The sequence below is a fragment of the Marmota monax genome, unplaced genomic scaffold (assembly GCF_021218885.2).
Source record: "Marmota monax isolate L192 unplaced genomic scaffold, Marmota_monax_Labrador192_F-V1.1 WCK01_AAM20220418_F8-fsc00180, whole genome shotgun sequence".
In the NCBI taxonomy this organism is placed as follows: domain Eukaryota; kingdom Metazoa; phylum Chordata; class Mammalia; order Rodentia; family Sciuridae; genus Marmota; species Marmota monax.
Window position 1 is genome coordinate 2,154,532 of NW_026693881.1, and position 13,500 is coordinate 2,168,031.

Here is a 13,500-nt window from a genome sequence, read left to right on the forward strand (position 1 = left end):
TCTGCTGTCTTTCCGCCCCTGACATCACACCGACTGCTCTTCCTCTAACATTCATTTATTGTATTTGATAATTACTTGAAGACCAATTCTTCTCTGAGTTGAAACAACATAAAACCAGGAGGTTTGCTGTAGGTGAGCCTTTTTTTGTAGCTTATTTTTTATTTTTAGAATCAGATTTCCCTACTTTATAAATGTGGGAAAGGCATTGGAAATAAATTGTGGCTCCTCATATTAATTTTAGTCAGCTTTTTATTTTGTTGTTGTTTATTTTGGTAATTTGACTTGTAGGAGCAAACTACCCATGAGCAGATTATTCTAGGAGCGTGCATGAGGTTCTTCTCATTGGCCACTGAATTCTTTACTACTAAGCATCTTGGAAACCATATTAGCTCCTTCGGCAATGGGAATTGAGTTTATATTTGACTTTTGTTTATAGATCCTTTTATTGGGGGGGAGATTAAAAAATTTTAATGTGAAATACCAAACATAATATAATTAATAAATAAACATAATAAAACTTAACACTAAGCCTACTATAATTGCTGTGAAGGTCAACAATCGTAACAGCACAGTGTTAACAGTTCTGGAGCGCTCCCTCTGGGCACCAGGCACTGTACTCAGCATATGATAGGCACTGACCCTATTTAGATTTAGATGTGAACAAGCATCCCAATTTGCATGGGACAAGTTCATAATTACAAAAAGGAACCCCTCTGATGCCCCAAGTGTTGTGTCAAGATTATAAGTCACATGGTCACCCTGCTTACCACTCACGGCCACTCCACGAGGTTAGCTGGTGGTCAATTACTCCTCCTACCCTGAGCTCTTCATGCTCCCAGAACATTTCTCCACTAATTGTGCAGAATCTTTCATCCCCGAGTCAACTAGTTCTCCATCTCTCTGGACACCAGCTGGGTGCCCAGTGATTCAATTCAATTCTGACCCTAAGTGCCCTGGGTTAATGCAGACACCATAGGTTAAGGGCTCAGCCCTATAAACTGTCCCCTCTGCAGATACCAATTACAAGGTGGTGGTGGGTTCCTTGTTTTCTGACTATAACTCAGAGGTTGCCATGATCCCCTCTTCAGTTTGATAATTTGTTAGAATGGCTTACAGAACTCAGGAAGGCATTTCTCTTACTCTTATTACCAATTTATTATAAAGGACACAACTCAGGAGCAGCCAAATGGAAGAGGGTCACAGGCAGGGTGTGGGAAGGGGCTTGGAAGGGCCTCTCAGGTGTACCACATCCCAGCATACCTCGGTGCTCACCACTCTGGGAGCTCTTCATGCCCTGAAGTTTCGGGGTTTTCATGGAGGTTTTGATATGTAGGCATAAATGACCCATCATTGGCCTGGTGACCAGGACCAATCCCAGAGGTTGAGGGTGGGCTGAAAGTTCCAACCCTCTGTTCACTGTGGTTTCTGTGGCCACCAGCCTCAGCTTGAAGCTTCCCAGGGGTCACCAAGAGTCATCCCAGAGCATAACTCAGGTGGGGCTTATGAAACAAAACCCATTCTTCTCACCTTGACCACTGAGGAAATTCCAGGATCTTAGAAGTGAGACAACGGCCACATGCGTATTTTGTACTACATCACAATACCACAGTTGTGCGTTTATTCTTCTTTCCATTTGTTCCCTGGCTCCTTCACCCAGGCATGGAGAAGAGCTTCTCTGTGCAGCCTCAGACTTCTCTGTGTTTCTGAGGTGATGGGTTTGGATTCACCTCAGAGGACATGTCATGCCAAGCCACTTATGTTCTGAAGATTTATGAAGGAGCCTCAGAGCCCTCCCAGAAAGGTCTATGCAACTTGCAGCCTGCGGGTGGCTGTGACAGCGACCCCTTGGGTCAGATGTGAAGAGGCGATACTTGTGTGAAGGAAGAGGCTCCTCTGAATGTCTAATCTGCAGGGGGCAAGCATGCTCAGGGAAGGGAAGATGGGCAGCCTGATTCTGGAAACACGGCAGTACTTGGAAGCCAAGGCCAGAGATCCCCAGCTGATCACAAAACAGACATTCCACTGGCGAGTTCTGGTAAGGCCAATGGGTCAAAGAATTGCGTGGTTTTGAAATGACTAGGTGGCCCACGAGGGGACATGTTCAGGGGCCAGGGTGGGGTGGCAATGGCCCCCACTGGCTGACTCAGCCTCCCTGTGTCAACATGTGGTGGGGAGGCTCTGTACAGGGGAATGTGGCCATGGACAGGCTCCAGCCCTACACCACACTGACAGAACTCACTGAGCTGAAACCGTAGGAACTGGACAGCTGAAGGCCACCCAGCAAGCATTTCTGGACAGTCTGTGCCTGCGGATTAGCAGACATGATGTTTTTCCAAACCACATACATTTTATTAGCTGTGGAGGGAGGGTGGGCTATCACAGGACAGCAGCGCAGAGCTGCTGCCCGGCTCTCCTCCTCGCTGGGCACTTCTGGACCAGCTTTCTGGGGTTCCACAGAGGATGCCAAGGGCTATTTCACTCTTGTCCTCCTTAACCCAACTTTGCTGAGAAAGAGGACTGCGTGTTGAGGCTGAGAAGGCCGCGGCCTTCTGAGAGAGGCAGCCTGTGAGTCAGGAGCGGGGCTGCCAGGGACAGGCAGGGTTGTGCGTCAAGACAGATGTCCTGCAGAACTGCTGCGCGGGTGAGGAATCAAGTGGGTGGGGAGGACCGTTAGAGCTCCAGGGGTGGACTCCGTTAAGTGGTGCAGAGGGCGACATTTGGGGCACTGTATAAACTGTCACTTAATCTCTCACCTCAACATAGAGAGGTCAGACTCCTCGGGAAATTCAGACTGGGTGTATTTTGACAGAGGGCTTAAAGTAGGTAGAAAAAAGGACGTGTTTCATTCTTTAACCATGAAAATTAGTTTTTATTTTATTTTATTTTTTCACAATACTGGAAATTGAATGCGGAGATGCTCTCTCTATCAGTGAACCATATCTCCAGCCCTTTTATTTTGACCAGGGTCTCACTAAGTTTCCCAGGCTGGGCTGGACCTCTCAGTTCTCCTGACTCAGCTTCCCAAGTAGCTGAGATTGCTGGGGTGTGCGAGCACACCTGGTTAGTTTATTTTAAAACAACAAATGACAAAATCTATTTCCTTTCTAAATCTTACTTTAATGAAGTCCTGGATATAACCTTTCATAGGAAATGAATTTAAAATGTACATTCTTTTTTTTTTTTTTTTTGGTACTGAGGATTGCACCCAGGGGTGCTTAACCTCTGAGCCACATCCCCAGCCCTTTTATATTTTATCTAGAGACAGGGTTTTGCTGAGTTGCTAAGGGCCTCACTAAGTTGCTGAGGCTGGCTTTGAACTTGTGATCCTTCTGCAACAGCCTCCTGAGCTGCTGGGATTAAAATGTGTATTCTAATTTTTAAGAGTTACATGTGAAAATTTAAACCCTCTCCTGGGAATGACTTCCTCTGAACTAACTGTAAGAACAACACAGTTTTGAACTTGTTCATTTTCTACATGCAAAGGTACAATAAAAATCCATCTGAAGATGGAGAAGACCTACTTATAACATCAAACGGTTCAAAACAAAAATTCCACAAAACCTAGAGAGTAAGAGATGTCTAAAACTCAGGCATGAAAAATACATCAGCCATCGCTCTAAGATGGCAGAAGTAAAACTCAGCAACGAGAAGACAGACACATGCTCTTGGTTAGGGGACAGAAAGCCTCAACCTCACAGGGATGCCAGGTCTCCCAAAATTCATCTGTGCTCCTAACAGGACTCATTCCTAAATAACATTAGGGGTCTTTCCTGAGGCCAAACTGCTTCCCGAAGTTTACTAAGATAAAATAAGCAATAATATGTACACACATACACATAGATAAATTGAAAATTCACTAAACTAAAACTAGAGGAGAGCCAAGAAGGAACTAGCCTTAATTCACAGTAAACACATTAGACTCTACCACTTAAACAAAATGGTACTGGGGCATGAATACCCAGCAGACAAAGAGCCACAAAGGAAGACAAGATAAACCCCTGCATTCAGACCTAGCACATGACCAAAGGTGCATCCTGAGCCTGGGGCAGAGGGTGCTTGTGTCCTGTAGCCCACTCAGGAGGATGGCGCTTCGTCCTGGAGAGTGGGGAGCTGGCCCTACAACACAAATCACAATGCCAGACCACAGGTTGAAAGCGCTGTCAACCAGATCCCCTGAAGCCCTAAACTCTAAGACAAGTTGTGAGATACTTAGGGGACTTTAATTCCTAACTATATGTGAAATGATAAGAACTAGTGTCAATTTTGAGGTGTAATGACTATGTTTTTAGATATGCACTGAATGGAAGGGTCTATGGAGATAACAGTTCTCCAATTTCTCTTTTAAAGTATTTAAATAACAAAAAATAAATAAAAAATATAAACAAAGTATTTTAAAAACTATACTTTTAACAAAATCTAATGCTCGTCATAAGTAGCAAATATCATTTTAAAGCTACATCAATAATCCTGTATACGAGGATTGAATTACATACTGTAACCCAAATAAGTACAGTGAAGAAAATTTCTTTGAATAATAAGGAATCACAGCTCTGCACCTTGAATTCTTAAAAAATGAACAACTTGAATTTCATTTTCTGAGACTGCATAGAATCTGGAAATTACTACACCAAGATGGAATTGAGAAGAGAGGAACACTGTTGGAAATCACTGCAGAGAAAGCAACTTCCCACATGCTGTGATTCTCAAAGTGGAGTCCACAGAACCCCGGTGGGGAAGAGGGGGAACTGAGACCCATTCAGGGCTCTGTTAGGTCCGAACCATTTTCTTAAAAATGTTCCATGGCATTAATTGTTTCCTCTCATGCTCAGAAGAGTGCCCGCGTGTCATGCGGAGGCTGCATGACACCTGATGGCACTAGGTCTCTAACATTCAGTGGGCCAAGTTCATGTATTTTCAGAGATTAACATGGTTTCTCTCTTTTCCTCTCCTTGCTTTTGCTATCTTTGGTTATACCTGATATATTAGCCAAAAAAAAAATCACTATTTTAAAAACCTGATATTTTCCTTTGTGTGTACATGGAAAGATAGCAAAAAACAAGTTTATTTAGTTGGTTTTTTCAGCAGTAACTTTTTTTTTTTTTTTTTTTTTTGCTACTAAGGATCTAACTCAAGGGCACTTAACACTGAGCCCTTTGCATTTTTTGAGACAGGGTCTCGCTAACTTGCTTGGGGCCTTGCTAAATTGCAGAGGCTGGTCTTGAACTCGCATTTTTCCTGCCTCAGCTTAGAGGTGTGCACCACTGTGCCCAACTGTAGCTCTAGACTTCATAATAGTTCAGATTATTTTGGAATTCACCAATATTTTACTTAAAAACTAAACTTATTTAAATTGTATCTTCTTAAGTTTAAGAATGGATTTCTGGCTTTAGAAAGGAGGGTTAATCTTTGCTTTCTTGTTCCCAGCTCTTTCACCAGAAAGAGATAACACAACACATGGGAGGGTCCTGTGATTCCCAGGGTGGAGGCCTCTACTCCAGAAAGTGGCTAGACCATAGATAAAAGCCAACACGGGAGGAAGTGGAGTCTGTAATTCACCTTTCTGGATCTTATGCAACAGAAGCCTTCATGGATTTCAACCGAGTCTAAATAAAAGGGAACCAAATGGGCTGGGGCTGTGGCTCAGTGGCAGAGCGCTTGCCTAGCATGTGTGAGGCACTGGGTTCGATCCTCAGCACCACATAAAAATAAATAAAATAAAGGAGTTCTGCCCATCTACAACTACAAGAAAATTAAAAAGAAAAAAAAAAAAGGTGAAACCAAATGATCTCAAAGTATGTGCTAGATGTGAGCCATGAACTTCCCGCCGACAGAACTGTGGCCTGCCTGACGCACAGCCTCACACCTGGCTGGCCCTCCCATATGGCTCACAGCGACTGGTCTGCTCTGATGGGACAGAAGCAGCAGTGGTGACTGGTGACACTGGGAGTGCCCCCTGCATTCCTCAGCGCCCCACCCTCCTGGGCAGAGCTAACCTTTTAGACTGTCACCCTTGAGAGCACTTGTCAAAGTCCTGACAAAAGGAAAGCACGCAAAGGCTCTTCTGCTCCTGACCCAGGCATGGCTGACAGCAGAGGCACCCACACGGTCTGCAGCGGGCTTTTCCCCCTTCACGGAAACATACTGAAGAACGACCAGCAGACGATGACCCACTCACACTTGGGTCTTTGGCACATACTTTCACAAAAACTAGCAAAGTGACTGGATCACCTTAAGGAAAACAAATGACAAAAATCTGTGGCTCATGATACGTTGGAGCTTTTGAGCAGAAATTAGGATTTTGGAAAATCTGTGAAGACCAACATGAGCTTGGCAGCTTTCCAACATGCAAAGGCATTTCTGATGACACTGGCGGTGGCTGCACGATGAATTATTTCTGTTTGGAGGATCTGTGTAACCAGTCAATGAATCAAGACTTTCCAAATGAACCCTGTGCGACACACCAGTGGGTTTTCATTTAACGAAACACGAAAGGCTCACTGTATAACTTCAGATTCCACACGGCCACCAATCTCTTAAAAAATGACCATTTTTCAAGTTTTGGTGAAGCATCAAAGCAAAATATTCACAAAACCACCGGAGATGGCTATTACAATGTTCCCGCCTTTCCCACCACAAACCTGTGTGAGGCTGAATTTTCTTTAAATACTTCACCGAGGACAACATGTCCCACCAGATGTAGACGTTATAAACTAGTTGTTACAAAAATGTGAAGACTGCCATTTCTGCCAAACAACTTTTGATTTGGAAAATATCATGCTTTTTCATAAAAATATGGCATTTATGTTAACACAGTCAATTCATTATTTTTTTTAATTAAGTTTTTGTGTTCCTTTTGTGGAACCTGGGATCAAATGCAGGGCCTTGTACCCGAATGCTAGGCAAGTGCTCTACCACCTACTACAGACTAGAAAATATTTTTAAAATGTTAATTTCAAATATGATATAGATAAATAGATTGACTGATAGATTGATCCATAGATAGAACCCATATTTTAAAAGGCTCTGTGGGATCATCAATAATTTTTAGGAGTGTAAAAAGAGTTCTGAGATCAAAATGCTTGCACAATGCTGTTGTCTAACATCCCCAATGCATGGAAGCATTCTAAGTAAAGGAAAAATGGAATGGACAGAAGGCTAAATGGACATTACTTACAGCAAAAAGGCCTCGTTGATGGCTTCAAAGAGCTCGGGCCAGAGGACCTCCTGAGGCCCTTGGCCATGGTAGGTGAGCAGGGCCTCCACCAGGGGTTGACAATCAGGCAGAGTAACAAGAGGGACACAGATGCGTGACAGGGACATCAAACGCTCAGGAGCCATCCTGTGGAAGAAGTAGAATAGGAAATACCCAAATCTGAGAGCCACAAATATTAAAAAGGTCTAAAATCCTGATGTGAAGAGATGGATGGCAGGCCCCTGTGCTGCCATCCTGTTTCAGTGTCACCAAGACTTTACCTGGGACCACATCTATGGTCCCCTCCAGCTCACCAGGCTCCAAGGGGACCCCGAGTTCCTGTTCCAAGTGTCCTTCCCAACGCTGCCTCCATGGACTGGCCCTGAACCCTCCCTCCATCCTGGTCCTGGCCAGATGACCACCTGTGCCTGGCTATGCAGCTGTCTCCTGTCTCCCTGCTTCTGCCCTTCCTCCCACTGCTTATCATTAGAAGGTTCCAGCAGCTCTCCAAAACTTCAGACCACGTGACCGTCTGCTCCAGGCCTTGCAGTGGCCTGTCCCCACTCACTTGGTGAACAAGTGAAGTCTCTTGCGGGCCACACTGCTTCCTGTGACGGGCCTCCTTCTGTTCCATGGGCTCCACCTCCTTCCACTCTTCCCCATGTCTAAAGCTGCTCTGAATGCTGAGCGAGGCCCGCTGCTCAGCCTGCCTGTGAGCACAGCCAGCGCCCTCGCTGCTGGGAGGTCTAGATTCAACCCGGCCTTGGCAGTCTTCCCTGGCACGCCCTCCACGCACTGGCCATCATGTGTGGCAATCTGAATTGAAATTAAATAAAACAAAACATCCAGTGCCTCCAAGGTACTTGGCACCTTTCAAGTGCTCGCAGGGTACGTGAGGCCAGCGGATCCAGGATTGGACAGTGCACCTCACAGGCATAGATGAAACAGCAGACAGCACCGCTGGCCCTCAGAGCTGCAGGTCCCTCTCACCTACACAGGGGTGCTCCACTAAGCTACATCCCAGCCCATTTTGTTTTTGAGACAGGGTCTTGCTAAGTTGCCCAGGCTGTCTTTGAAATTGGTTATCCTTCTGCCTCAGCTTCCCGAGTCACTGGGATTACAGGTATGCGTCACTGTACCCTGTAACTCTCGTTCCCTTTTATAACTAAGTTTTTACTCTTATCAAATTTAGAGATGCAACTAAATCATCTGTCAAACAGTTCTTGGAAATTATGGAAAACAGAGGCATCTCGCTCCCTCATCTCTGGGTAACACTTCCAACCCTCACTCCTCACGTGTTCCATGCAAAGGCTCACCTCAGTGGGACAGCCACCAGATGACACAGAGAAAAGAACCCAGGATGCTGCCACTGGGGACACAGGCAGACACACACAGCCAATATGGAGCATAATCGGCCCGGCCTGCCACCTCTCCTGATCAGTCATCAACTGTTTGTACAGGGCCAATTCCACTTTGCTGTGTATCTGTACTGAAATGAATACACAGAAAGCTGACGGTTCGGTGTAGACCAGACTGCCACATGGCAGTTAAATGGGTGAACCAGACCTATATGACTCAAATACAAAAATCTCAAAAAATAATAACGAATGAAGAAAGCAAGCTGCAGAAAGATAAGCACAAGGTGATGTTACTCTTGTAAAGCCTTGAGATACCCCATACAACACATCTAAGTGTCCCCAACATGGCCGGAGGAGTCTCCACCCACTTCGGAGGCATGTCTAATCCTGGGAACGGGAAGAAAAAAGAAGATGGGGCAAAGACACTTTGACTTTAATTGAAACATTTTATTTTCTTAAAAATATCAATTATACTTATTACTAAAATGTTCGCATTGTAAGATTTGGACAATGGGTACAACACAGATTTTCTGTATGTCAAAGTATCTCACAATTAAATGTTTAAAAACTAAAATACAAGGTTACCAGGTAAAATATGAAAATGAAAAGAGACAATTTGTAATAAAGGAGCTAATTCCCACCTCATGTTCTTATCCCCAAAACAGCAAAGCAGTGTATGAAAACCTAATCATCTGTAATCAGGCTTAGATTGCTTAACATTTCCCCGGTCTCTGGAGTACTTTTTCCCTTTATTTATATCTTTCTGAGCTCTTCCCACTATTTATTTGGTTATATTGGTCTCTAAAGAGTTAAGTTATTTGTGCTTTTCATTTTATCAGTCAAATCAATGGAACAATTTCTCAGGTGTGTTCAAATGAAGAATCTGAGTACTTGCATGTAAACATACTAAAGGCAAAAAATCAAAACATCTTACTAGTTAACAGGATATTGTTCTGATCTACCCAGTAAAAGGAAACTGAGAGCATCGATGCTAAATCAATTGCGCCACGTAAATTTAACCAAATATGAGTCCAACAAATCACGAGGAACTGCCGCCTTGCGTGGTCTTGCACTCTGCGGTAGCTTGTTCCCACAAAGCTCCATATTTGGGACATGTGCACCAAGAGATGGCACAAAACAGAAGTGGGACCGTCACGGTTATTCCAAGCATGCCAGGAACCAGGAGGCTGGGTATTCTTACAGCCCATGAACTGTGGCCTGTGAACTTGTTCACCTGATTTGGGTGAACACCAGAATCAGACCCAACTCCAGATGCACTTCTGAGAGGCTGTCAGGGTGACAGGATCAACTGCCAAACTCTTCAATGGGTTCCTCAACTGAACAACTGGTTCCTGTCGTGGGGATCAAACTGCAGAGAGAGAAATGTGGGCTTCTATACCAGCCACCAACCAGTTATTGGTTTTTTGGAAATAGCAAGCACCTGTTCCAGGTCCAAACTCCCCTAACCACCACTAGGAGAGTGGGCTAGGCACTGCTGGCTGATACGTTCGTGATGGCTGAAAAGTGTCCATCGGTGCCAGACTGCGCCTCATAATTATCTCTTTGTTGAAGACGCCTGCTTTTCAGAAGCACATGGACAAATTCCTTGGCATGAAGCTAGGTCCAGGGAAGGAGGTCTGTGCTGGCACCTCTGTCAGCCAACAGCAGCACGGGGGAAATGGTGATTAGGTTATTCCCAGTGAATGCAAATCTGTGATGTAATCAGAATTCCTAACTGGATTTACTAAGACCAGGCTGAGTCTGTGCTAGCAGAACATCTCCCAACATGAATTTACCCTACGAATCAGCCTCCTTTTATCAGAGAAGACATTCAGCATTTGTTTTTTTGGGATTGGCTAACTTCATTTAGCTAACTTCACGTATTCTCCAACTCCATCCATTTACCTGCAAATGCCATGATTTTATTCTCTTTTATTGCTGAGTAATATTCTGTTGGGTATATATACCACATTTTCTTTATCCATTCATCTACTGAAGGACACTTAGGTTGGTTCCACAGTTTTGCTACTGTGAATTGTGCTGCAATAAACATTGATGTGGCTGTGTCCCTGTAGTATGCTGTTTTTAAATCCTTTGGGTATAGAGGAGAGGGATAGCTAGGTCAAAAGGTGATTGCATTCCCAATTTTCCAAGGAATCTCCATACTGCTTTCCAGATTGGCTGCACCAATTTGCAGTCCAACCAGCAGTGTATAAGCATGCCTTTTCCCCCACATCCCCACCAACACTTATTGTCGTTTGTATTCTTAATAGCTGCATTCTGACTGGAGTGAGATGAAATCTTAGAGTAGTTTTGATTGGCATTTCTCTAATTGCTAAAGATGTTGAACATTTTTTCATATATTTGTTGGTTGATGGTACATCACCTTCTGAGATGTGTCTGTTCATTTCCATGGCCCATTTATTGATTGGGTTATTTGTTTTTTGGGGCTTAGCTTTTTGAGTTCTTTATATACCCTAGAGATTAGTGTTCTATCTTATGTGCAACTGGTAAAGATTTGTTACCAAGATGTAGGCTCTCTATTCACCTTACTGATTGTTTCTTTTGCTGAGAAGAAACTTTTAGTTTGAATCCATCCCACTTATTAATTCTTGATTTTAATTCTTACACTACAAGAGTCTTATTAAGGAAATTGGGGCCTAATTCGATATGACAGAGATTTGGGCCTACTTTTACTTCTATTAGACCCAAGGTCTCTAGTTTAATTCATAGGTTCTGGATCTACTTTGAGTTGAGATTTGCGCCTGGTGAGAGATAGGGGTTTAATTTCATTTTGTTGCATATGGATTCCCAGTTTTCCCAGCACCATTTGTTGAAGAGGCTCTCTTTTCTCAAAGTTATGCTTTAGGTGCCTTTGTCTAATTAACATAACTATTATTATGTGGGTTAGTCTCTGTGTCCTCTATTCTGTACCAATGGTCTACTTGTCTATTTTGGTGCCAATACCATGCTGTTTTTGTTACTATTGCTCTGTAGTATGGTTTAAGATCTGGTATAATGATACCACCTGTTTCACTCTTCCTGCTCATTGCTTTAGCTATTCTGGGTCTCTTATTTTTGCAGATGAATTTCATGACTGCTTTTTCTATTTCTATGAGGTATGTCATTGGGATTTTGATTGGAATTGCATTAAATCTGTATAGTGCTTTTGGGAGTACGGTCATTTTGACAATATTAATTCTGCCTATCCAAGAATAAAGGAGATCTTTCCATCTTCTAAAAATCTTCTTTAATTTCTTTCTTTAGGGTTCTGTAGTTTTTGTTGTAGAGGTCTTTCTCCTCTTTTGTTAGGTTGATTCCCAAGTATTTAGAAAAATTTTGGGGGGCTTCTGTAAATGGGGTAGTTTTCCTCATTTCTTTTTCAGAGGATTTGTCACTGATATACAGAAATGCCTTTGATTTATGAGTGTTGATTTTGTATCCTGCTATTTTGCTGAATTCATTTACGAGTTCTAGAAGTTTTCTGGTGAAATTTTTGGGTCTTCTAGGTACTGAATCATATGGTTGGCAAATAGTGCTAATTTGAGTTCTTCTTTTCCTATCTGTACCCCTTTAATTTCTTTCATCTGTCTAATTGCTCTGGCCAGTGTTTCAAGAACTACATTAAATATAAGTGGTGAAAGAGGGCATCCCTGTCTTGGTCTAGTTTTTAGAGGGAATGCTTTCAATTTTTCTCCATTTAGAATGATATTGGCCTAGGGCTTAGCCTAGATAGCTTTTACAATGTTGAGATATGTTGCTGTTATTCCTAGTTTTTCAATGTTTTGAACATAAAGGGGTGCTGTATTTTGTCAAATGCTTTTTCTGCATTTATTGAGATCATAAGATTCTTATCTTTAAGTCTATTGATGTGATGAATTGCATTTATTGATTTCCATATGTTGAACCAAATTTGCAACCCTGGGATGAACTCCACTTGATCATGGTGCACTATCTTTTTGATATGTTTTTGTATTTGATTTGCCAGCATTTTATTGAGAATTTTTGCATCTGTGTTCATTAGAGATACTGGTCTGAAGTTTTCTTTCTTTGATGTGTCTTTGCCTGGTTTTGGAATCAAGGTGATATTGGCCTCATAGAGTGAGTTTAGAAGTTCTCCGTCTTTTACTATTTCCTGAAATAAATTGAAGAGTATTGATATTAGTTCTTCTTTAAAGGTATTGTAGAACTTGGCTGGGTATCCATCTGGTCCTGGGCTTTACTTGGTTGGTAGACTTCTGATGGCATCTTCCATTTCATCTCTTGAAATTGATCTGTTTAAATTGTGTATATCATCCTGATTCAATTTGGGCAAATCATATGACTCTAGAAATTTGTCAATGCCTTCAATATTTTCTATTTTACTGGAGTACAGGTTTTCAAAATAATTTCTAATTATCTTCTGCATTTCTGTAGTGTCTATTGTAATATTTCCTTTTTCATCACATACGTTAGTAACTTGAGTTTTCTCTGTCCTTCTCTTCATTAGCATGGCTAAGGGTTTGTCATTTTATTTATGTTTTCAAAGAACCAATTTTTTGTTTTGTCAATTTTTTCTATTGTTTCTTTTGTTTCAATTTCATTGATTTCAGCTCTGATTTTAATTATTTCCTGTCTTCTACTGCTTTTGGTGTTGATTTGTTCTTATTTTTCTAGAGCTTTGAGATGTAGTGTTAAGTCATTTATTTGTTGACTTTTTCTTCTTTTAAGGAATGAACTCCATGCAATGAACTTTCCTCTTAGTACGGCCTTCATAGTGTCCCAGAGATTTTGATACACTGTATCTACGTTCACATTCACCTCTAAGAATTTTTTCATCTCCTCCTTGATGTCTTTTGCAACCCATTGTTCATTCAGTAGCATATTATTTAGTCTCCAGGTGTTGGAGCAGCTTTTATTTCTTATTTTATCATTTATTTCTAATTTCACTCCATTATGATCTGATAGAAT

General features: G+C 42.3%; 1 protein-coding gene across 5 annotated transcripts in view; it reads right to left on the reverse strand.

Moving 5' to 3' along the window:
• Positions 1-13,500, reverse strand: part of Fancc (FA complementation group C) — a 187,682-nt gene that overhangs the window by 31,332 nt on the left and 142,850 nt on the right. For all 5 annotated transcript variants that reach the window (XM_046462729.2, XM_058585144.1, XM_058585143.1 and 2 more), the window contains one exon: positions 7,175-7,339. In XM_046462729.2, coding sequence (XP_046318685.1) covers positions 7,175-7,339 — 165 coding nt within the window. The remainder of the gene's footprint in view (positions 1-7,174; positions 7,340-13,500) is intronic.